Below are 26551 nucleotides of genomic sequence, written 5' to 3' on the forward strand. Positions count from 1 at the left end.
CACTGCTGGCCAAGGCTGAGCCCAAGGTGGCAGTGCCTTTGGGATAATGCGCTTATGAAGGATAAAAACCTGCACATGAACCTTCAGTCAGAGAGAGGAGTGAGAATATGTGAAAGGAACAACTTTGCAGTCACCAAGATCAGCCAAGAAAGTGCAGGAGATGCTGCAGGTGCAGGAGAGAGATTCCTCTGCAGCCCGTGGTGCTGACCAGGGTGAGGCAGCTGTGGCCCTGCAGCCCACGGATGTCTGTCCACCTTGGAGCAGAGATCCAYCTGCAGCCCGTGGAGGACCCCACCCTGGAGCAGGCAGATGCTTGAAGGAGGCTGTGACACTGTGGGAAGTCCATGCTGGAAGAGGTTCCTGCAGGACCTGTGGCCTCTGGGGAGAGGAGCCCACACTGGGGCAGATTTGCTGGCTGAGCTTGTGATCCCATGGGTGATCCATGCTGAAGCAGTCTGTTCCTGAAAGTCTGCACCCTGYGGAAGAGACCCACACCAGAGCAGCTCAGGAGGAACTGCAGCCCATGGGAGTGGGCTGGAGGACAGTCCTTTGTGGTTCCTGGAGGACAGTTTTATGTGGTAGGGACTCCACGCTGGAGCAGGGAAGAATGGGAGGAGTCCTGCTCCTGAGGAGGAAGGAGTCAGAGACAGYATGTGATGAACTGACTGCAAATCCTGTTCCCCATTCCCTGTCTCCCTGTGCTGCTCTAGGAGGGAGGGAGAGCATTTGGGAATGAAGTTGAGTCTGGAAAGAAGGGGATTTTAGGATTTGGTTTTATTTCTCATGATCCTACTCTGATTTGATTGCTAATAAGTTCAATTAACTTCCCCAAGTCATGTCTGTTTTGCCTGTGGTGATAACAGGTGATTGATCTCTCCCTGTCCTTATCTCAGACCATGGACTTTTTGTTATAATTTCTACTCCCGGACCAGTTGAGGAGGGGATGATTGAGAATTGATTTCAGAGGAGTGTGTAGCTTTAGCAACTGGTTTTGAGGATTCATAGGGCTAAACCCCCTGAAAGACAGAATCCAACATTCTCTTTTTAAACAACATTCCCAGAGATTTTGGGTCAAAAAGAATGAGAGATTTGGCTCCTTAATTAATATACAGGACATTCAGAAAACTGGTCCACCCAGTGGTTTCTTTTCTCTTCATACATCACTTGCTTAAACCATAGGACCAGAGCTCTTTCCCATGTCTCCCTGTTTTTGTTAATATTGCTCGAATGTTTAAATTAGCCCTTGGACTAGCACTCCAATTTACATTCACAGATATAGAAGGATAATCTTTCTGGTGTTAACTTGGGCTGTAATATTGCCACAAAATTGGCTGGAGAAAAACTAAATAAACTTTCACTGTGTATGAGCAAAAGCAGAAAGGAGTGTATCTTCAAAAATGTAGTTCCTTCCATGTAGAATATGAGTGTAATAAAGTGCGCTGGTATTTTCACTTTCCACAGCTCTAAATATTCAGTTTGAGTAAACCACTATGTTCAAAACATTAAATCCTATCTGGAATCTAATTGTGGGCTACTGCAGTCACTCTCTCTCTCAAATGTGGTATTAGGTCTGCACTGTGTTCTTCGTGCTGTTGTAAGGGTCAGATCCCCAAGTGGTGTAAATCAGAGCAGCTTTGCTGGCTCTGGCACCACTGCAGCCATTTGTCTCTGAGTTTCTAGATTTGCAAGTATAACAATATTAAATGACCCTTTTTATGCTGTCCTCAGACCATGTAAATACTGGTTTCTAGAAGTGTCTTCTTGCAATGTACCAATTCTAATGTAAAATATGGAAACCGAATATATGAAAAAATGTGAAAAATGAGAAAAAAAGGAAGATTGCTTGGCTTTTGTGCTCAGTTAGAGGGCAAGCCTTCCTCATTGTCAGATCAGTGGTTCAAAGTCTGTAACARATATGTAATATCTATAATTAAATGAGGGCTCGTGAAACAAGCCACACTACATACAATCCCTCCTGGAGAAGAGTTACAGTTGTCAATCTGACAATTATAGACTTACTGATATTTCAGTGGAAGTTTCTGAAAAAGCTATTATCATTCAGACAAAGGGCAGCTTTGCAGTAATTCTTGCTAGCTGTATCTTAATATAATTCAATTTCAGGAGAAGGAGAAATAAGGAAGGGGAAAYTTCAACCAAAAATAGCTAAACCATAAAATATCCTAAATATATCAYCATCTTAGGGTACTTCAAATGTGGGCAGTATTTTATTCACCACTCTACATGCCTTGTAACCCTAACAGACTGAGTAAAGCAAAACATGTTAGAAATGTTGACTGGTCTCATAATTAGGGGCATCTGCTTGTGCTGGTACATCAGCAATAGACCCATAGAGATAAAGAGCTAGTTCTAAGGGGACAGTGTCCACATATGACATGTTTCCAACCAGCTCTGGTCTGAATCAATGGCAAGGAGTCTGTTCTCACCCCCTGAGAGCCCTCCACAGCATGATCCATGTGAAGATAATTGAATCAGTTAAAAAGTGCCCTCCTCATATAAATGAAAACACTTCTGTGTATGCAGCCTATGTTAATTGATTTTAATTGTGTAATTTGGTTTTAGTCCTTGGCCAGTGAAATGGAAGCACTTCCACTGACCTGTTCATATCTATTGTTTTATAGAGCTGAGAATTTTCTTCCTTGTTTATCCATTTTTATGCATTCTTTCATGGTGTATACTTTTAGAAGACAAATCACATTTTCCCCCCTCCTATTTTTTTTTACCTTTTCCTTAAAGGTATTTGGACTTCACCCTAATGCAGATATAACTTACCAGACCAACCTGGCTAATGAGACTTTTAGTACCATAGTGAGCATTCAGCCCAAGGACAGCAGTACCACAGGAGGAGAAACACGGGAAGCAGTGGTGCAGCGTCTTGCTGATGAGATGCTRGAGAAGTTACCTGCAGATTATAACCCTCATGAGGTATGTGCTRCTTCATAAAACAGATGTTTTATGGATGCATGTATGTACATTTGTGTTTTATGAGTTTCATTATGCTTCTTAAATTTAACTGACATGTTTTAAAAAACTCTGAAAATTATGCATAGGGTTTTCTAWGTCTGTTTTGGTTTATTATCTGAAATATTCCTGCATTAGAAACATATTTCAAATGCCACAGTCCACTAATTAGTGACTTTAACTCAGAAAAGCCATTAAAGGCTTCAGAAAGCACTTACCTTCCTTAGCAGCTTACAGAAGGAGCCCGGTGCCTCTTTCTGAAGGACTGGTGGTCCTGTAGAGGTTCCAGCATTCAATTTACCTGCTCCCATTATGACACCACCACGATGAAGAGTGAGTTTTTTCACTGCCCTTTTCATGCTCCCAATTTTTTTGAGTTTGAGCCATAAGAAGTGTTGTTGTCTATATTTTCCTGCATTTTAATTAACAGTCCCATTAAATGGAAAAATCCAGCACAGATACTCTTGCATCAGTTTATAAGTAGGATCTGCTGCTTTGGCAGTGAAGCCAGAAATCTGCTGCTTTGTTCATGAAGTGTTTCATGAACAGTAAGCGTTGAAAACCTTTCGTTTCCATGATTTTATTATTTACCATTCTGTTTTGCATTGAGTATGCTTTTTTTTTTTTTTCCCTCCAGTTGTAGTTCAAGCTTGTAAAATGCTCAATATGTATGCTTTATTTTCTTCTCTGGCCAGCTTAGAATGTCCACCTAAGTAACAACAAACAGTCTCAGGGCCCTGGCAATATTTCCTGTCTTCTCTTCTACTATTAATCTCAGATTTAATATATCTTGTATAAATAGCCACTTCTCTGCTGTCATAATTCAACTCAGAACTTCTCTTTCCATTCCCCTGTTGTCAAGCTACGTGCAGTCTGCAACTTTTTTGGTGAAGTTTCCTAATATCTCTCTCCACATTATTATTTTTCCATCCATCCCTGCCTGTGTCTCTCCTTTTTGTCATCATCTTATTGAGTGATTCTCAGTGATAGAATATAAACAATTTATTTGTAGAATTTGATTAAGAATGAAGTCAGTTTTCTACTTTTCCTATTATTATTTAATAGTAAATAAATATTAGAAATAGAAAATAAAATGACATCTCGTAAGTTTAATGATAATAATTAATAATTTAATAAATGTAATAATTTGAACATTGGATCGAAAGCTATCATTTACACCTTAAATTGTTCTCAGTCCTCTTCCCCTATTCTTCCAATCAGAGTAAAGCTTTGTTATGGAACTAGATTCTTCTAGTTTCATTCAGCTCCTTATTTTTTTTTCAATTTTTTTTCCTCAATTTACAGTAGCAGTAAAATACTGAATGCCTGGATAGCATCTATGCTTTTGCCATATTTGTGATATGTTTATGAAGCTAAGTTTTCACAATATACTTATGAAATCCTCCATAGGATTATTTCTTTATTCCCTTKTTAAACTGCCAACCTTCTTCCTCCTGAGGAATTTGTGATCCTTGGAAAACATCAGTAGTACTTTCTTGCACTTTATATTGTGACCAGTCTTAACCTCAGGTTTTACTCCTGGGAAATCTGTGCAGTGCCTTTTAGTCATGTGAAATGCTTACACACTTATTTAATCGTAATTTCACTTCAAAATGGTTTGAACTAATACTGTTTTTCTCTGGAATTTCTTCTGTTTAATCTTAGTCCCATTCACTTTCTTTCCTACTTGGTTTATTCACTCAGGTTATGCATAAAAACCACAAGTAGAGGAGGTCTCCCCTTTTCAGTCACTTTCTCAAGTCTTAGCTTTGGGGACAGCCAGTTCTGGAGCCATAGGGGCTGTAGTTTAAGGCAAAGGGTCTGGAAGGGGTTTTTTGACATTCCATCCTTCACTCTTAACTTGTCTCTCTCTATTTTACTGCTATATTTGGGTATAATGCATACTTTTCYATGTGACTGTATTAAAAAAAAATTCCCACCAGTTGTTGTCATTGCTCTCTCACTCATCAAGTAGTGTGACAAACTATTATCTTTTCTCATGATCTGCCAATCATACATGAGGGGTTTTATTTTCTGATAAGCAATCATCATTACAATGATGCTCAGAATTAACATTTCTTTGCTTCTGTACCCTTTCTCTTACAGCTTCTGTGAGCTTCAAAGGAAACTTCTTGTGCTTCAATTTGCTTGGCAGCTGTCCACTTATGATTCAACTGAGGAGATTTCAGTTTGTACCGAGGATGCATTATTGGATCTGCTTTCTCCTCAGGTTTTTCTTGTAGATCCTTTCTGAGCTCAGTAATGGTAGATGCTGCCTCTTCCTGGGTATGTCTAGTTTTCTCAGGCTCTGTACATCTTGATCTGTAAAGTRCACTTCATTCTGATTAATCATACCACTCTGTTTACATGCTTTTCCTTCAGTCCACATTACTGATGGATGACACAGTACTTTTCCACAGAAACATCAAAAAATTATGCTTTGTTTCTGTAACATGATAGTTACTCCTTTGCTCTGACSATCTAGTAATTTCTGTTCATTTTCCAAGAGTTTGTTGTTGCTAATGTTTTATTCCTCTGTACATTTCCTTGGCATYCTTAGCTGCACTACAACTTCAGATTTTACTTCTGCAGCGTTACAAGATTTGGTGCTGTTTCTTCTGGTCCCTGATTTTTCAATATTTCTTCTGTTTGCCTAGTGAACTTACCCTTTGTTTCTTTCTCTACATTTTTGAGCTTYTCTCATTCTCTACATCTTAGAACTTGATTTGATCTTTACAAATTCTTTCTTTGTTTGAAAGGGGAATTTCCCTTTTCTGACATTAYTGCCTAGTTCCACATCTTTTGTGTTGTTTATGTGCCAGGAGTGTGGCCACATCTATACAATAAGAGAAAAAATCTATATCAAATATGTTTCTCATCCGAACTGTCCATTTTTCTGGAACCTCTTAGAAAGCATGGATATGGCTGGAGTGAGCTGTAAAGAAAGCTATTTTGTTTTTTTAATGGAAGTTTTCATAAACTGAAAAAAGCTCCAGACCCAAATGCCTAAAATACCAAAATAAAAAAATATATTATGCTCACTCACATATAACCAAAAATTTCATTAATCAGAGCAGAAAAGAAGGGGGAGTTTAGATAGTCTCTGAGGGAAGAAGCAACAAAATTTGGCAGAAGCTACAATATGGCAAATGAAATTATGCTTGCAAGTRTAAGGAGAGAAATGGATTATGTAATTACTTCCTGCAATGTCTGGGGAAGAAAAGAGAATGAGATGAGTTCTGTTGTTTGTCAATTTAAGTCAACATTTGGTCATTCAGGACATTGTTACATACTAGATCAGTTAACAAATCTGARACAAATAAAAGCAATATCCTAAATTCTAAGAGACTGAGGGAATGTGTCAGAAAAAGAGATTGYATGCATGCCTTATTGGAAAACAAAGAAAAAAAAAAGAAAGCTGTGCAGCTTGGGTTTGCTTTTAGAATAATGTTGTGCTCCAGTAATGCCATGACATGTTACTCTTTGAAAATCCAGGTATAGAGATACTATCAGTAGAGAAAAGGAACAAAAAATTTAGGAAACATGAAGGTATTTAAAAGCAAATTCTCTTCAGGGAAAGTGGCAGGTGCCTTTGCTACCTTTGATCAGTTCTTGGGGCTGCCTTTGGAAAATGTGGAGTGAATTTGCACAGAGCTACAATCCCAACAGACYGGGTTAGGGACAGATGGTACCAAAACCAATTATTTGCTGACATTCAGAGCTCCGGATTGTATTTTCTCTTGATACATTGTGAATCCAGAGAAGTTTCAGGCTGTCAGAGAGSCCTTCATTTCTCAATTGTTAACCTTCGGCAATGACTTCAGTCTCATCAACTTTCAAAACAGGGCAACAATTTTACCCCACGATATATCTGCTTCTTTTGTTGCTGTGTTCTTGTAATGCTTCTCACCAGTCAAGTAATTTACCCAAAAAAGTAGAAACAAAACAAGTCGTCTTTGCTTGCTTTCTAAATCTGTGGTTTGACACAGGTGATGGAAAAGCAAAATGAACCTTCCTCCTGACCTGAAACTGTCCTCATTTTTCTCTGAGTAAGAATTYCTCTTTCATGACCCCTTTTGCTTCTGGGTCTCGCCTCACAGGTTTCAGGGAGATTAGTGGTAAAATGATTAGGTCCAGTCAGTCCACGTGAGTGAAGACAGGTGCAAGGATAAATGTCAGCCTGTCACACAGAGAAGTTTACAATGAAAATGATCCTTACTGCTTGAAAAACAGTCTTCTAGGGAATAGCAAGTAGAAGTGGGTTTTTTTTCCTTAAATATTTTTTGTAGTATTGATTTAGCTGTAATTCCTCTAAGGCTATGGCCACATTAGCAAGCATTGCATGGAAATAGGAGTTTGTCTGAGGACCCTGGGCCTTCATTAGATATTTTACTGGGGAATTTGCCTTAGTCCAACTCTAGTCTGGGCCTGTAGGCTGAACCCATTAGTGGCTGAAATACCTTAGGCTCCCAGAAGCACACCTTTTGGGTTAGTTTAATTTGAAGCTAAGACCTTTGTGTGCCTGGAATCTAATTTTTAGTGCAGATTCTTTGCTACAAAAAAATCCCCAAAATAAAAAAAAAAAAAAAATCAGGGTCTGAACTGAAACACTAACATAGATGATTCTGTAATGTGCATCTGGTTTAGTTATCAACACTATCAGATATGGTGGTCATCCAGCTCTGGAGCTTCCTCTATTTTCTACATTTTTCATTGACTGCTTCCTTGTGACAACAAGGAAGGGGTCCTTGGCATGCCATGAAAAGATCTTTGGCTTGTCCATCTACAGAATGATGGAGTTCCCATTTCTGCTGACAAAGAATGTAGCARGTAACTAAGTCTKATTKAAAATAATAGCATTTACTGAAAACMACAGGCAGTCACTACTACAGGAGCTTGATCAATGGTCATGGCATGAGTTCAGCASCTACTTTTCTACTGATAGTCCTATAAAATATGTGGTGACAAAGAAACTGGTGACCTGGGGACAGCTAAGAAATATGTGTAGAGGAGTCTGACATAGCARAGATATGTGTTGCAAAATCATGTAGACAGAGCTATTAAGATTATGATTTTAGCAGCTCCTTTCTTAAATCACATTGTTTTATGTTATATGATAGCTGTTTGCATAATGAARAGGAGATGTTGTAAGTGGGCTTTATGGAATTAGTATATTAATCTCAGAAAATCTATTTTGGTTAATGAGTTTTTTTCTTTTGAGGGTTTTTTTTTTTCTGAGAGTTGGTATGCGTCTCTTTATGTCATAATAAATACAGCACTGAATATAAGTCATCTGCTTGATAAGAATTCTAATACAAAACTTGTTAATCATACCTCACAGCTTGTATTTAAAATGAATCTTAGCAGCAAGATTTCCAGGAAATGCTCTAAGGTATACCCAAAAAGTCTCACCACAGATCAGGATTGATTTGTATACAATAAAGTAAGAAGTATGTAATTTTTTTTTTTCAGTTTTGATACCTGGTTATGCTTGGCTCTCCAAACTGAGTGCTGTGAACATGTCTAGGTTGAATTAGCAAATTTCTGCTTTTTTGGTTGTCTCCATTATTCAAACTATTATAGGTATTTTTGTAGGTRCATAAAAGTAAATCAGAAGAATGTGTAAATTCTGAGAATTCACTAGTTAAATTGCACAATTATCAGTGCAGTAATGTTTTAGAATCCTTATTTCATCTCCTCTTTGCAGATTCATAAGTATCAATATTTTGGAAAATAACCCCTTTAACAACATCTTTCATACTAATTTTCCTCAAATGGGAGAAATTCTTTCCCTAAGTGATCCCCAAAAGAAACACATGTTTTTTAGATTAGAAATAAAAAGTGTGTTTCTTATTTAAAGAATAAAATGCATAGACTATATTCTGCATAATTCATTTCTTATTAGTGGTATGCACTAGACTTCTAAGTATTCTGAAAAATTTYGTCAAGAGGGAGAATTACCAATTCYTGTGAATTTTTCAGAAAGCACAAGTTTTCCCTGGATTTTGTATGAAATAAATCAGAACACTTTATTGTGTGGGTTATCCAAAAAGTTTTTTTGTCTCAGCTCTAGTTTTGTAATAGCTGATTTTAGTRTTTTTTTCTCTTTCACAGGCAAAAYGYATTAACTCAGTCTGTAAAATATACTGTCACACTGCAAAGCATTAGCATAATTGGCTGGCACCTATTTCTTGGACATTCTGTCTGACAAACCCATGGGTCCTTGTGATTAAAATATGATGTATAACCTTGCTGATAGCTGTCTCCCAAGCAGGATAGTGTAAAAAGTTGTGAAAGAGTATTATATTGGACTTGGAGGTGAAACTTGAGATTTGGAAATTGTCAAAGCATTTCCATATTTACACTAGTTATTATAACTAATCAACTGCTGTATGGTATTACTCTTGCAGACACTTGCTATTCAGTGTAAGAATTTAATTTTTAGTAATGTACATTATTTGTATAAAATGTGTAGAGTACATAAAGGTGTATGCAATGAGACATATGAGCTGTTGGCTTTCTGAAAGTGGGGAAAAACACTCGAAAGTCTGAAAAGTCAAGAATTCTGGTACTGTGTGAGGTATAGGCACCGTGACTTTTGCAGATGCCATTAAACCCTCCCTAATGCACTGCTCTGTATAGTGATCTTTGATGTCCATGGAACATGCAGTGCATGTCTGAAGCACGTTCCATGCACATCATCTGCAAAAGCGAGATGGRGAATGTTATTGCTACTGTTACTATGAATGTTCTTAACTAACACCGACAGCTGATTCCATTTTGAAAAAATTCTCTGTTGAATTTGAGAGAAACTGTTATCCGTAAAAACTAAAAAGGCCAAAGGCTTCTACTTGCAAAATGGTGCACATAATGGTGCAACAGATTTCTGTGGCATCTGTATTATTTCTGGCAAGATTTCCTCTCTAGTAATGTATCCATGAGCATCTTGTCTTATGAAGGAGTCACATACTACTGAAAGTAGCAGCTTTTACATTTTGTTGTGCTTGCTAAGTGGAACTCCATTTGTTGCATTATTTCAGCTCAGCAGGGCAAGAAAAGGTGAGAAAGTTCACCTAGCACAATTTGGGAATATGAAGAAGTTACTCTCAAACATGCTTTTGTTTAGCAGGTGGGTTTTTTTTATTTTAAGATCTAAGACCCTGCAGCCTAACAAGGAGAGAAGGAACTGCTGTGTCCCTTCAAAAAGAGGGAACTTTCCCTTCTTAGAATGATGAAGGAGCTCATTTTGGTGAGTTAATGAGTCACAGTGTGCTAAATCTTACAGTTGGCACAGGACTTGAATGGCCATCTGTTCATAAAAAGTTYCTTTTCTGAAAATATTTTTGCTTTCAAAAATTACTGCATGGGAAACAGGAGATCAGATTTTATAATCATTGCACTATTCRTTTTTAGGTGAAAGCCCAACTTCAAAAGATGGGAGCTATTCAACCCATGAACATATTTCTCCGTCAAGAAATCGACCGCATGCAACATGTTCTGTCCAGAGTTCGAACTACACTGACTGATCTCAAATTGGCTATTGATGGTAAGCTACAGATAAAAATATTTTTAATATAAAAACCATAATCAAGGTGCACATTTATTACTAGCARTTGCTTATACTATATAACTATATAAATATTTCCCCTCTTTCCTTTCTCTTTTGTTCCTTYGATCCCATAGTTTTTCCTTTTTCTCTCTCTGTATCATATGGCCACTAATCCTAGTTCTTAAAACCTCCTGATTGCATCTCTAATGACACTTCACCTAAATTTATTCTGCATGCATGTGCTCCACTATTGCAGTTCACATCCCTCAGCRCTACTTCACTTCTGTATTCTCTCTGGGATCCTACAGAGCAGATCCTACAGAGGAGCTGAATTGAGTGATTAGGTGCACGGGTCGTGTACCAGAGTAATTTATGAAATTAAGCTTGGGCATAATGATGTAGAACAAGGTAGAAGTGTTGCTGCTAAGTAATCRAGAGACAGGGGACTCAGGAGGCAAGGGGATAAAGACTCTAATTTAAGGTGAAGTTTGAAATTTTTATGAAACTGGTTATGCCAAATGGTGTRTCTCTAAATGGAAGCTGAAGTGAGTGGCAGTGTCCGTCAAAAGAGAGAGAGGGTTTTTCTTTTAGGCATCACAGGAGGCAGGCAACAGCACTCTGTACCTCTCAGAGACAAGGGYATTTGGCTGAAAGTGAGCAATGGTGAATGAAGTTAAAATAAACCAAGAGTAGAGGCAACTAGAAGCAGGTGGAAAAATTGATCAGAAAAGGAGTGAGGAAAAAGAAGGGATAATGATGTTACCACCCGCTTTTTGGATTCACTTCCTATTTTGCTCATCTGCAAGGGTTGAAATACCCAGGAAGGAAAGTATATTGTTGCTCAGCCAATCTTCTTGAATTAACAATAAATTAAAATKAAGCAGGAATGGGTTAGTTCTACTGGTTAAGTTCTCACCCAGGTCTGCTATTCTCTGGCAGAGAAATAGAAAATATCTGAGACAGCAAACTGTCCATACAAGGAGCAGGTCAGAATGCCTCAGAACTGGTCCCTTCTGACATAGCTGATGGCATTACTGTAATCTGTCTTACTGGTGTTTTCTAGTCTTTTGACAATGTCTTTCATGAGGGGAGTTTTTTTTTGATTTGTATTTTTATTACATAAGAATCAAAAGGGACTATTTCCTATCATTTGTGTGATACACTAAGACAGCAATATATTTTTAWGAAGCCTCATGCCTATAATCTGAATCTAGGAAAGAAGTTCATAAATGTGCCCAAGGCTAATAAGCATTCATATCCTGTAATAACATATGCAAAGATCAAGCTGGAAAAAAAAATTGTCCTCTCTTTCTGAGCTGAAAGTTCCCTTTTATATGTGAATAGAGTCCCTCTTCAAGTAAATAAAGATAATATTTTCCATCCAGGAAAGTGTTAATCTTTCCTTGATTGTGACAGATATATTTAAATTCTCAATATATATAATATTCTGCAGAGGGGTGGATGAGTAACATAATTTATTTGCACTTCACATTCGRTTCCACAGTGGGCACAGTCCTCTGCCAGATGTTTAATCAAGTTAATGTTGTAGCTTCCATGCAATTCTCTAAAACATAATTTCTTACAGACAGGCAAGTTAAATATAGTGAAAAATTTYTCTGAAAATGAAATTGGATGTATAGTTAACAATAACAATTAATGGCTTCTGGCATGTTCATGCTATATCAAGTGCRCATGGTAGACTGTTAATTAGGGGATGGAAAGAACATTTAGGCACTCTACCTCAGCAAAAGGGAAAACCCCAAACTGTCTCATACTAGTTTCTTGCTCAAAACTAATCAACTGCAATCTCAGGTCATCTGAGATGTTTCTTTTTCTTTACAATGAGGTAAAGTGATCTGCCTGCTCAAAYAGGTCATGTGATTTTTTGACATCTGCCTTGGCTTTGACTTCATGGACCTGTTAAGGCCCCAGCACACACTTTCCAGCACACCCCTAAACTTTCAAATAAGTGTTGTATTTTAAGAATTTAGTGCATCTTTATGTTGCATCATGTAGCTTTGTGAAAGGAAGTCTGAATATCTGATTCTGCAATTGGATGTGAATGGATGGCCCTTGTCATTTTGATGTTGCTCACCACGTTACATTTGAGGTAATGTAAAACCCTCCTCAGGGCGACCCTGCTGAGGGATGTAGAAGGAATTAGCACAGACAGTTTTGTCCCTCTATCCAGAGGGCAGATTAAGCAGTGCTCATGTTTTGGGAGGGGTGAGGATGCTCAGCATGTGTCCRACGTGCTTGTTGGCAAACATGCCCCAGAAGCTTGCATCTCCACCAATAAATTCTGCTGCCCAGAGGGATACTTTTTCTGGATCAAACTGTAGTAATTAGATTGTAGCTGCACTTTGTACTCTCACTTRTGTCCCAGCCATTACTTCTGCTTTAATTACTTATTGATTGCCCAGAGTTTATTTCACAGTTGGCATAATACAGAGCTTCACCCCAAATCAGAACACAGCAGTGATGGTTGTCCTCTCRAGTGACCTAAATAGGAGCCATGCTCCAAACAGAGAGATCTTTTCCGAGACCAGGAGCAGTGAGACATGGGGCTTGGGACACAAAGCCACATCCTGGGTTGTGAGCAGCAGATCCTGGACCCCCATCAGAAGATGACCTTTCTTGGTAGGGTAGTGTCCAAGCTGTAGAGTTCCTGTGCTTTCTACCTCTGGCAGTGTAGAAGCCTCTGGCACAGAACACAAATCCCCCATTCCATATGGTAGAGCGGGTACTTCAAGCCCCCTCTCCCACTTGTGAAACTAGTGTCTCTAAATGCAGTAAAATCTAATGACCCATCCACTTATTCCTAGCCCCTTAAAGGTTTATTTGAGTTGAGTTTGTTTGAACGTGGCCTGTCTGAGGGGTTTTGTGGTGTTCTCTTTTTTTTCGCCATGCACTGAATAAGAGTGGTAAGCATTTTGATGGCACCCTGATGTGTCATCTCTTAGTGAAGAAAGTGAAAAGAGAGATTCTGTGGGAGTGTTTTCCATGAATGAACGTAACATACTTGTAGTAGCACTGAAAGTGGGTATCGAATCCTTGKCAATGGAAATAAGCACAGRTTTTAGTTTGAYTTTAATCCCYATTCTTTTTAACCCACTTAMCATTGTGTTTAAGGGCTTCTWGTGAAAGAAACAAATGCTTAACTCRTATACTTATATCTAGATTCTACTTTGGTCMTAMAATWGCATCCACTTGGCTCTGGTTTCWGGTACTTTACAGCTTTATATTTTCAAACTAAACCTTTGGAATGATCTATACTGCCTACTTCATGAACAAGTGAAGACCATCTGAGAAACCTTGGATTGTTTTTGTCTTTTCATGTCACATATGTGCCACATGATCATAGACCTCCCACTGCTGTGTGTACCAAATTTGCCGAGTTAGGAGACAGCAGTCCTTTTCCTGCTAATACATTTCCTAAAAATACAGCAGTTCTATGGCAATGTAGTTCTACACATGTTGTAGGAATCATGCAGGATTTTTATGTCATCTACACAAACTCGTGTGTTAAGCCTGAGGTAAAGATTCGCTACTTTTTCCAACTCAGAACAGCACAAAGTTGAAAGTAGTGTTTGCATCGTGATGCTGCAAGGAATTTCTGTTCATTGTATGTAGCACCTTATAAGAGAGATATATATGAAGTCCAAAAGAGCCAAAAGAGGTAGCTACTAATTTATTTTAACCTACATGGTGAAAAACTGAAACTCAGGAAACTAGTCTTGCCAGAGTGCACAGGAAAGGTAATTCCCCATGAARGGAAACATATGAACTCATTCCCCCTGGCTGGCTAAGTTCTATTTTGACTCGTAATGGTATAAGATTGCTAACACTAACACAGYTTTAGTTTGGCTTGCTGACAACGGTAGTAGAATTTTGGACTGAAGGATCCTGGGCTTGTGCCTTGCAAAGTCTTGCAGTGTGTGTGTACGTGAGGCTTGTAGGGATCATCATTTTTGGATGAGGATTTTATCTGAAAATTATTAAGAGCATTTAGTGAAGACRTTAATGGAATGTAACAGTGGAGGCATCATTTGAGGAATGGAGGGATGAGTCTAGCATGTCTTGTGGTGTAGTTACCCTTGGCCCAGCAGCTCTCACCCATTATTTACTTCTCATCCTGGTAAGAATGCCAGAATGACTCCTGTTGCCTTTCACAGTGTGGTGCATCATTTCTGAATTTCTTAATAGGTGTCACATATGCTTGCCATGATGCTAGCCAGGACAACTGTTTGGAAACACACACTGCACATTAAGGACAAACTGCAGAATGGAGTTTATCTGCCTATTGTATTACTCTAGCTCAGGGTAGTGTTTTGTATTACTTTTTTGGTAGAGTTATGTGTGGATTTCCATCTTCAAATTGTTGCTTTAAAATTTTTGTTTTCAGTCGCTTGATGGGTGCAGCCATGAGCATTTAGTACTGGAGCTGGTAAATTTTCAGAACAATTTTAATGGTTACTTGCAAATCGTGTTCTTTCTGACTGAAGGATTTAGCCATTGAAGACAATATAAGATTTCTGTGCTCTTCTATATGAAAAATTGCATACAGCAACTCGAGTTTCTCAGTGCCTCTCATCTCTTCTGACTTGAAGAATTAAATCAGAGGATTCTGCACGAGAAAAGGAAGGTGAGAAACAAAGAGAAAACAGAAAAGGGGCAAAGGTTAGATGCAGCTGGAGAGAATACCAGTCTACAAATAAAACATGGAGAGAGTGTTGTGAACTGCAGGTCTTGGCTGCCTGATTTACTCTTCCTGTTCTGGAGAGCTGGCGCAAAAGAAAACAGTAACTGTTGAGGGGCCTTGGGATTAAAACGGCGTGGTGGAGTTAAATGATCTTCTGAGAACTTCCTGAACTTCCTGGGAATCGTCTCCAAATGCTCAAGTGCCCAAGTGCTGCAAGTGAAGAAAGAGGAAGATACCCCAAGCACTGCCAGAAGCAAAGAAGTTGACATCAGCACAGCAGTGGTGGTCACAGAGCTTGTAGAACCATACTAAAGTTTGAAAAAAAAAAAAAAAAAAAAAAAGTTTTAGGTATAGGGAAACATACATTTACTTTTTTACCTTGTGCCTTTGGTGGATTAATAAAAAAAAAGCTTTGGAGAAAACACAGGCAAGTGTTAACTGTTACCATGAGGCAGAAGGAGAGGAAAACTTAGGAAGTTGTAAACAAGGCGGTGTTTTCTTTTTGACATGTTCAGCAAGGAGGGAGTTGGAGCTTGGTCATGGAGACAAGGTGTGCCTGCTCCAAGGACAAAGCAGGTTGTTTGGGAGGTAAACTTGAGTGGAGATTAAASGCTGAAAAGGTCAGCTTCTAGAGTTGCTCCTGGAAAAGTCAATAACAGATTGATGGTTTCACTGAGCTTTTTTCTCTATGTGCTCTTCAGGCTAGCTCATAAGACTYAGTGTCTAGCAAGTATTATCCTCCAGGAGTAGTCTCCAATTTTATTATAATGATATCAGCTATTGGCAAACTGWACTTGATGGAGAAAGTAGGCTTTTCTCATCTGATTTATATCCTACATARTTATTCGTGTTATTTTTGATTTACATCTGTGCCTGTGGGAAGAGAATCAGTCAGTGGACTGAGGCTTTTTTTAGTTCATGCTGGAATTTAGGATCTTTCCTTTGTTCCTAACTTTAGCTACTCATTTAAATGAGATATGCAAGTTTCCTACTCAGTTTCATAAATGTGAAATTCAAAACAGATCCAAATTTTTAAAATTCCACAGTTTTCATATCCAGCTTGTGGGAGGTATGGTAGTAAAAAAGGCAACTCCAAGAAATTATACAAGCTCCTGATGTAGTCTATTCAAAGCATTATATTTATTGAATGAATCCCCCTAAAACCAGATAACTTTAAAAGAACAGATTATTTACTTTAATTATCAATGAAAACGAGTTATCCTCAGATCTGAGAAGCTTTATTTAGGTTATTCACCACTCAGCAACTGGATAGATTTAGATGTGGTTAGGAAGGGAGAGGGTATAAATTTAGGGCATTGGAAAAGGGGAATCCTAATTTCCAAACTGTGTATGCTGTGCAAACAGTATGGTTACAGTACATGCTATTTTTGAAGTATGGAAATGCCCCCCTGTCTTTAACTGACCTGACCTTTCATCAGTAATTTTCAGATGGGCTTTACTACACTCAAGAAAGGGAATATCATGGAGTAACCCCCAAAATAAYCAAGTTATAAACAGCTGGCCTGTCTGATTCACAGAACATTCGGGCCTGTCACRTTAAGTTCATAGGACATTCAGTCTCTTCATAGGCTGCAGTGCTCTGTGGTTCTCAGAAGTTAAATATGAGAAGCCTATGGCATTGTACTACTCATTCAATTTACCCAAGATAGTTTTTCTAATATTTTTGTCCAGAAAGATGGCGTGATTTTTCTTCTATGGTACTGATTTTATTTTGGACTATTACTTTATTTTGTTAAATATTTTTATTTCTATCAGAGTATTTTAGCTGCAGGAATGCATCCCAACACCCACAGATGCCATTTAGGGCTGAAATTCAAGCACTGGGTGCCTACTTCCAGAAATGACACCCACTCACTTGGAATATTTATGCAGCTACATGGGCACGGCCAGAGCTGTGAGCATTCCTCATCCTCAAGAACACTCTGGCTTAACATTTTCAACAGCTGCTCTGAGTCATAGCAGGCAGACATCCTAAGGGATTTCACAGTGCTTCAGGGCAGAGATGGGTTGTATCTCCCACAATCTCTCTGTTGAAAAGCTCCAGCCTGCCCAGAAGAATAGRGAAGGAAAGGAGAAAGTTGAATGTTATCAGCCTGAAAACATGGAATAACCAGAGATGAAAGAGATCTTTCTTTCTCAGTTCAATGGTCGTGATCCCCAGGGCTAAGACAGGATGCTCTTCATTTGTKTTTTGCCCTCAGTATGGTTGCTCTGAAGTTGAAACCAACATGCATTGCATGACTTTTTCCCCCACTTTTTCTGTCTCTAAAGGGGAATTAAGTGTATGGTGTAATACTGCATTTTTCTAAGMAAAGTGGATAAAAATGGAGTGGCTTCTTTCTTAAATGTTGGTTCTCTTTGTTATATATTGGAGAAGATTAATACCCAAAGAGAAGTTTTATTAACTGTGTTATGAGAGTCTCTTAGCCACCCCAAAATGTGATTCTGAGCCTGACTACAGAGAAATTGCAGAGAATGCAGGATAGGCAATATTTTTAAATATTTACAGTTTTGTAAAAGTTAATGGTTTTCTCAAAGAGTTTGTTGCTCAAAAAGAGATGCATAAAATGGAAGCAGATCGTTCACTATCTGTTAGAAGAAATCAAAGCCTATTTGCCATTTATATATTGTAGAAMATTGTAGATTTGCATTGTTATAGGAGTGCTTAGGTTGTAAACAGTATTCTTCCAAATTATGCTGGTGTTTGGTTTCTGGATACTCTTTTCCATGCCCTCAACTGAAGCCCTGTCAGTCTCAATGGAAGGAAGGGATTTGAAACGCTTTCTTATCACAGGCCCCATTTTGTTATGGGTATGTTTGGATGGACCATTGCAGTTCTTGTTTGCAGTCACCCAGAACGCTTCCCTTTCCTTTTCATGTTCTGTGGTGGAAGCCACCAAATTCTGTTTGGTATTTCCTGTAGTCCTTGTGGCAATTACAGCAGTTGTGTGTGTGATGGTACACTGAACTTCGGTATTACATGAATATTTAATCAAAGCTGKGGCTACCAGACCAGTTTCTAGAACAGAAAAATAAAACCAGTTTCTGGAACAGAGAAGTCATCCTGAGGCCTGGCCATGTGCCAGATCTCAGTACCACTGAGAGTACATAAGGTGTAGGAACTTCTAGTGCACAGAATGGTGTCACTGAAAAATCACTGTCTTAGTAAATGCCAACATTTTAGTGTAAGAACAGGATCATGCATAGAATATGTGAGTACGCACTGTCGCTGTCGAAAAAAAAAAAAAAAATCTTGCCTCTAGCTTTATTCTACCTACTGCTTTCCCATTGAGAATCTTGATAATGGAAATGTACAAAGTTATCATTAATAATAGTGAATTTCATGAATATAATCACTGCCAGTACATGCTTAGGATATAGATGAGTTGCACAGTGTATCTCTATCACTGATCACGCATGTAGGATCCATTAATATTTATAAAAAAGTTTTCAATGATTAATCACATTCCAAACACWCTGTGAATACAATGAATATAAATAATGTGTATGAGGGAGAAGCAGTTGTTCAAGAAACATATCTTTGTTTCTGATCAAAACAACAGAAGAAATATCATTTATCTTATCGCCTTTAGCTTTGAATCAAGTTTTATAATTTTGAAGAAATTAACTGCAAACTGATAAGACTACAGTGCTACAGGTGTGCAATTAAGGCACAACAAAAGAGGGTTTATTAGACTMGGAATGTCATTTGGAAGTTTTAATTGCCTTTGCAAGCTAGGGGGAAGTTCATTCTGAATGTTTTACTTATCTTCCAGGAACCATAATTATGTCAGAAGAATTGCAAGATGCTTTAGATAGTATTTATGATGCTAGAATTCCAAAACTGTGGTTTAGGATTTCCTGGGATTCAACTACTTTAGGATTTTGGTTTACTGAGCTTCTCGAGAGAAACCAGCAGTTCAGCAGCTGGCTGCAGGATGGCCGTCCAAACCTGTTCTGGATGACAGGATTCTTTAATCCACAGGTAAGATTGCAAGGTTGACCTTTATGACTTCTGAGTAACAGTTGTTAAATTAGACTTTGGGAGAACTTCAAGCTGATGTAATATTGACAATATGAAGTATAATTGAAATTAATTTTTTAGCGTAAGTATAGGATAATTTGTCTTCAATATCTACTGAATAAATTTTTGCTAGAACAAAATAATGCTCCTGAAATAATGAAATGCATCTTTTGGCTGCTTTAATTGTGGTGAGGAATTTGGGTAAGTACATGCTTTCACATTTCAACTTAATCTTCCTTTTTTTATCTCCTCTGTTACAGTATTCTGTATTTTTTTTTTTTTTTAATTTATTGCATGAAAATTCCTGTGAGTACAAAACAAGTTCCAGAACTCTGACACAGGAAGAAAAGATTTGAACTTGGTTCTCAATCCTTGCAAATCAGTTCCTTGAAATGGAAGGTTTGTTATTTATACCACCCCAGAATTGTGCCAGACATGGTCTGCACAGACATATAAAAAATACAGCCTCTCGTCTGCACCATCTAAAATAAAAACCTGGCATGAAATGAAACACAGAAAAGGGAACAGCTGAGAGCAGAGTTAAAAGAAGTAAAGTATACATACCTAGATGATGTGTAGTTTCTTTGCAGAGCTATCCACATTCATTAAAGCTTTTTATGATTCACAGATGTTTGTGGGAAGTGTGAGTTGTGGAAATGAGTCATTGTGAGAGTATCCAGCCAACAGGTTTCTATGAAGCCTTAGGAAAGAGCTATTTTGAAGATCTATTTTAATCTCAGTACTTGTTAGCAATGCAAAAGCTAGCTGAAACAGCTGCCTGGAATAGAGAAAGCAACAGTGGCAAATRTTCTCTAGGACTACTGCTGGGAAATATCCATCTATCCTCTATCCTGCGTGAGTGTCAGCTGTCTGCCAGTACAACTTCATAGCATGGAAGGGGCTTCACAGAACCCCTGAGCAGAGGGTTCTCAAGGATGAGCGAGAGGAGAAGGAATTCTAATAAAATGATCATCTTCCATTCTTRGTTTGCTAGCAACACACTGATAGCAGCATTCTTAAAAACTTCACAGTAACTTCCAATGATTGGGCTGGATGGAACTCCAAGAAGCTTTTGGCTTTGTTGGTGTTTGCTTCTGTGTTACAGATGAGCAAGAGCTGATAGAGATTTTGTACTGGACATTTTTGCTGGCGCTTTTGTGCTCTGGGGTTGTGTCAGTTCTGAAATTTTGCCAGCCCAGAYTGGGCATCCTACATTTTTTTTGGATCCATATAGCTGGATTTCTGAAAAGGGCTGCCAAATAATCAGTATAAAATGTCCCCAAACAAATTGTGATTTAATAGACCATAGTAAATGAGAAAGCCTCTAGAAATACAAAAATTACACACTTCATAACCCCTAGTTCTTCAAGTCCCTAAATACACTGTGTGCAGAAATTAAAAAAATTATTTGTGCTGACAATCACAAGCTTAAGAATCAGATGGTTGTTGTTGTAGTCACCATTTTCTGCAACCCAAGCTGTTGGAGTGGCTAATTCTAAAAGCAATTCACCTGGACAAAGACTCATTTTCTGTTTAATTAACTATTATTTTGTTAATAGTCATACTGCTGTGTTTAAAATCAGTATTTCACGTGTTAAGAAAATTGATTTTCGTCTTCCTAGACGAGCTGAGGTGATGAGGTGTTGGTGCTGCAGTCCTAATGGCTCGTTTGTAACACCTGAGAAGTTGTCAGAAAAATTCTTTCATTTGTGAGATGAAATGCAGCTCCTAAGGCATTTGCCTACTTRCATATATCTCACTGTTTGCTTTACAGTCAATGGATAAATGCCACGGATAACACAAGGCAATAAAGTAGATTTATAGCACTGGGAAAACGAGGCATTCTGGCAGTAAAAGATAATATAGGACCAGACTCTTTCTCCTCTTGGACTGTTTATACACTAGGATAAATTCAGTAATTTCACAGAAGTTAATCTTTATTTTTAGTGATACAAATGGAGGCTGGCTCAGACTTCTGTGTAAAAGAAACCTGATTCCCCCTGTGTGTCTGCACTGGGCCAAGATAACTAGGGTGAACAAAACAAGAAATACCATTAATTTTCTTCCCTCCTGGAAGTTAATGAGATGTTACTGGATCTTTTTCATCAAAAATTTGACACTAGGCATTTCTCATTTCTACCTCCCAATTTCCGTATTGAGGCTGACCCTGTTTTATTGTCTCCTTGTTTGCATCTCTGTATCCAGTTCCTGTCTCTTGTCCTATATATAGATTTTAAGCTCTGTGAGGCAAAACTGCCTTTCTGGTTGTGTAGTACTCAGCATAATGAACCCTCAGCCTACTTCTACAACCCTTAGGTGCCAAAGCAATGTGAATTCTAGCCAGAATAGGAAGTACAGTGCCTCCATTCCWCAGTGCCCACTTAGTTCTAGCAAACCTGCCATAATTTGCTCAGTGTTTGGAGAGGAAGTGACAAATAAGGAACTCTCCAAARGAGAGAATATGATTGTGAGAGCAATAGATTTGACTGATTTCCATATTTTTTTGTCATAGCCTTCATGGGTGCCTGCTTTTCCCTCACTAGAAAGTTCAGGGCTAGTTTGCATGAGTTGTCAAAAGGCAAAGGGACAAAGGTTTAGTAGGCTTCAGTGATCTGGACAGGGAGAAATTCAGGAAAAGGCAAATATGCGTTTTAAATAAAATGACCAAAACCCTAACCAATCAACCAACCAACCAACCAAAACCAAACAAACCAAAACAACAACAACAAAAAAAAGGCAAGGAGTATCAGAGATCAAAATAAATGTCATGGCAAGGGGTTCGTTATGTCCCTGAGAGGGTTTGGGGTGCGCCAAGCCCTCAGCTGCACAGTGGCACCTCAAGCCACTTGATTCTGTCTTGCTCTTTGTTGTGCCATTCACCCACTGTGGGACACCCAGCTCACAGCTGCAGGCTTCAAACGCTGTCTGGGATTCATTCAAATGAACAGATAAGCATTAAAAGTCCCACTGTAACGAGTATATAGGTCCTGCCATCTCTGTAGGAACAATCTGCTATCTAAACCTTATCCCTGAAGACAGCTCACAGCTCTGAGCTTACTTTTATTCCAGTGTTTCCATAGTGCCTTTGAACTGATTCCCTTAGTACAGTCAATGCTCTGTCCTCTTCAGGCTCTTCTTTCTTTAATATTTCAGTTTATCTGGGATCCAGTAACCCTCTGGGGCCTTCTGGCAGTGAACACTTCATGTATTTTAAACTATTGGTTCTAGAATGTTTCTACAAATTAAAATTCCACAGATTACTACAAGGATTCTGCTTTCATTTAATGGCATTTCTGATAGTAGAGCCTGGCCTTTAATCCTGTCTCCCTCAGCTATACACTGGAGTTCTCAGCTACTTCAAATGCAATTACAATTATCTGTGCTATCACAAAACCTCTTTAAAACACTTGTCCTGGGGTTTCTGGGATTATATTAATGAGAAGCAACCAAAGAACATCTGAGTTCATGAAAGTCATCTCAYGTTCTCATAACTTACAGGGTGTTGTGTGGCTACCAGGTGCTTGGAGCTTTTCAGTCCCATCAGCCAGGGACTGGCCCCTGTGTTCAGCTGRCAATTTCCTAATGTTCCCACAATCTGACTTCTTTCCATTCATTTGGCCCTACTGTTAGCTCAACAGAGCATCCTGCACTGTGCATATTGAGGAAAAATAAAAAAGCTTTTTCAATTCCCTCATTGCTCCTGATTTCTTCCTAATTGTGCTGTTGTCTCACTAATTCCCCCATAGTTGTGCATTCCTCATGTGGCCCTCTATCCCCCTTTCTCTAGTTCCACATGCTTTCCTTCCCTGTTCTGAAATAAGTCAGGAAGCTTACTCTTCCCTGGTTGTCCTTTCCATTGCTCTTGCATATTCAGTTTTGTGTTTTATTCATTCACCTCCTCGCTACACTTATGGSTTTCCACAAGGTAAAATAATATACACATCTATGGCCTGACCACTGGAACAGCACAGGAGTCTGCCCTCCCATCCCTCAGGACTAAGGTGCTTCCCACCTACTGCACTCTGCTTTCCCAGGAACAGCTGTACCAGGGAAGATAACCAGCATCTTCAGTCTGCCTTGTCTTTTGATAGCCTATATCCATGTCATGAGATTGTAGCTCTCTAGGAGAGTTACTTTTATTCTGTGCTGCTGAAGTGCTCTGGGTTTATCTCACTGTTGTCTAAAACACAATGTTATTGCAGTATATAAAGAACTCCACTGAGCAAAGTGTCAGAAGCGTTTCAGTAGTTAATTGCCTGATTCCATTTGGTACTTCCTTTGTGTTCTGTAAAATGCTTATTTGTTGCCTGAAAAGCTTTTTTTACAATGTTTGTATAAGAAAAGATGAACAATATAGCCAGTGTTAGAGAGATTTGAAATTACCTGTGCTTGGAATCTCTCAAAACACATTAATCTGGCAGCCTTGTAAACCTTTCTCCCTCTGGTTGGTTGTAAACCAGGAATGTGAGGTGAGTAATACAGGAACTTCTGATATGTTAAATGAGCCAATTTGGTGACTTCTTAGCACCAATATGTGCACACCAGGTATGTATGGATGCATGGTACTGGGAAAGCATTGGATTTACACTGCTGAATGTAGTTTATATGTACATGCAATTCTGTGGGATGAGCTTTTGTATAGTTGATGTCACTTACATAGGAAAAAAAAGTTGGAAATGGTTTAAATTCAAGGCTTTTTAAAAAACCCTTTATGTCATATTCCTGTATGTCTCCTTAGGGATTCCTGACAGCCATGAGGCAAGAGACAACTCGCATGAATTTATCAAGAGGGTGGGAACTAGACAGTGTTGTTTTATGCAGTGAAGTGACCAAGATGATGAAGGAAGATGTTGTTAGCCCTCCTCCAGCTGATGTTGGTGGGGTTTACATCCACGGGCTGTTCCTYGAAGGGGCAGGCTGGGACCGCAGGAACAGCAAGCTGATCGAGTCAGCTCCGAAGGTAAGGATCCARTGAGTGCAAAGGCTCTGGAATAATGTGTGGCATAAGGCTCAGGGAACACCAGGAAATACRTTGAGAGCCTGCAGCGGTGGTTTCACAGCAGGTTTTAAGAGGGTAACCAATGTGAGCAGTGCTGGGAAGAGGACAGGCTACCAAAAGTGAACAAAAAGACCTCTCTTAGAAAATGAATTTAGGATACACAGCACTAGAGCAGACCAGATGCTGGGCTTCTTTGCTCCAGGGGCCCTAGCAGCATRGTTATGTTTGAATAAAATAGTGCAACTCACAGTGAGTCTTCTTTTGACTGACCAAGTGGGATCTTAGCAAAGCTTCCAAAGCCCTGGGCTGGGTTTGATATGGAGGTCAGTGTCTGGCTGACAAGAAATCCCTAGTGTTTGTTTTTTTTAATATGAGGAAGAGTATTAGTTCTGGGCTTATGCTCAGTTATCCGTGCATGAAGTGACATTTCACTGATGTGACTAAGCAGATTTAAAATCCAGCTATGGAGTARTGATTAGATACTGTAGTCATGGTCCAGCGAAAATTGACATTGTCTGCACTGGTACAGTTTTTCCAAGCCAGTGCTTGCTAACTCTCCTGGAATTGGAATTGAGGTAATTCCTGTCCATAGGTAAACACTCCCGTGTCTGACTGAGAGAAAACTTTTCCACACCAAAAAGTGGAAAAGTTACCTTGCCGGCTGTAACTTCTGTTCCCTGGTTTGGCCAAAAAGACCCCTTCAAACATGGAGATTACTCAAGTRCTCTGGAGCGTTCAGCAAGGTTCCATGTTGCTCTTGGATTTGGGTCTGGTTTATCTCCGGACGATGAATACTTTATACCGGGGGAAGACCTGAGGGGAACCAGTTTGGATGAACCCYTGTATCTTAGGAGCTTCATTGTCAGCATTGAAGAAGTGTTGCTAGCTGCAGCTTGGTCTTTGTGGCTCCAGTTCTGCCATTCAGGAAAAAGGAGGTGGGGAAGRAATGGGAAACATCAGAGAAAGAGGCAAAGGAAAGGAATAAAGACAATGGTTTCTCTCCCTCCGAGAGCAACCCTGTCATTTTTCCATCTACCTCCACAGGAGGGAGTTTTCCAAATTTTTACTGCTTTCCTTTCCTTCCATCAGGCTTGCTGGTGGCTGCTGTCCCTGAGCTGCTACGGGCTTAAAGTTGGTGTCAATGCAGTAGTGGATATAGGAGTTGTATTTTCACATGCACCTCTGCTGAGGTGCTGCTGTCTTTGCAGAATGCCATCACTGAATCCAGTTCTAGCATTTAGAATTCATATCCCCTGTCCTGCTTCTCCAATGCTGAGCCCTGTGTATCTTTTAACATTCTCAGSTGCTGTTCACAAGCCTCCCTGTAGTCCACGTGTACGCTGTGARCACGACAGGACTGAATGACCTGAGGAAGCAGCATGGAAATGTGTACTCCTGCCCCGTCTACAAGAAGCCTCGGAGAACAGATCTGACATATATTTTCTCATTGTATCTGAAAACAGTGCAGAATCCTGATCACTGGACTTTAAGGGGGGTTGCACTGCTCTGCAGTTCAAAATAAAGACAGACAGTTATGAAAGAAAGAACCAAGTAGGATTAAGCAGCAGCCAGCGTGATTTGCATTGTTATTGTCAAAGTGGTGGCTACCTTCCCACGGAGGGTTGGCAATTAACAKGTGATACATAGAGATTATGTTAGTTACACATAGATCAGTTTACTCTGCTCWCAGCAAAAATACTAAATTTATTTATCCTGGGAATATCAGTGGGAAAACAGCTGCAGGTATAAATTTGGCAACTGGTATAAAGCAAGTGAGAATATAATCAACTAACTTGCTCAWAATGGAAGCACTACATAAAACAATGCTTATGATAGCGACAACTGCTCTGACATTTTGTGGTGGTTCTTTTGTAGATGTTATCTTTCTTCTTAGTACAAGAATTCTTCATAATGCAATATGATTATTTTAAAATTCAACTTTGTAGTTAAAATCTTATCATCCCTAGCATTATTAAAGTTTTAATGACAAGATAATGAAATGCATGGTAAAGCTTTATGTTTATCTGCATATATTTCAATGCAATTCAGTTCCTTTGATTTTGCATTTGTAAACTTGATGGGTGGTTTTACTAATGGCTGCTACCATTTTCTTGAACAGTCGCTTTTTTTATGTGAACCATAAAGGAGCCATAGGAACAGGAGTGTTTATCTTTGCACAAGAAGAACCCTCTGCACCTATTAACTCATTTCTAAATCTATGTCCGCTTCTAAGGAAGGTGTCCATATTCCCATTATTAGCAGAAAAAAASGTTTTAA

General features: G+C 39.0%; 1 protein-coding gene across 1 annotated transcript in view; it reads left to right on the forward strand.

Annotated features, from left to right (window-relative positions):
* LOC130575511 (dynein axonemal heavy chain 5-like) overlaps positions 1-26231 on the forward strand; it is a gene marked incomplete at its 5' end in the record, with an annotated part of 119836 nt that extends 93605 nt beyond the window's left edge. Inside the window, 5 exons of the mRNA XM_057369435.1 lie at positions 2755-2943; positions 10393-10525; positions 19028-19236; positions 24014-24235; positions 25578-26231. Of these exons, the coding sequence (XP_057225418.1) occupies positions 2755-2943; positions 10393-10525; positions 19028-19236; positions 24014-24235; positions 25578-25796 (972 nt within the window). The remainder of the gene's footprint in view (positions 1-2754; positions 2944-10392; positions 10526-19027; positions 19237-24013; positions 24236-25577) is intronic.
* Positions 26232-26551: the final 320 nt, after the last annotated feature.

This window comes from Malurus melanocephalus, unplaced genomic scaffold (assembly GCF_030028575.1).
Source record: "Malurus melanocephalus ecotype Western Australia unplaced genomic scaffold, MMel_1.1 scaffold_110, whole genome shotgun sequence".
Classification (NCBI taxonomy): domain Eukaryota; kingdom Metazoa; phylum Chordata; class Aves; order Passeriformes; family Maluridae; genus Malurus; species Malurus melanocephalus.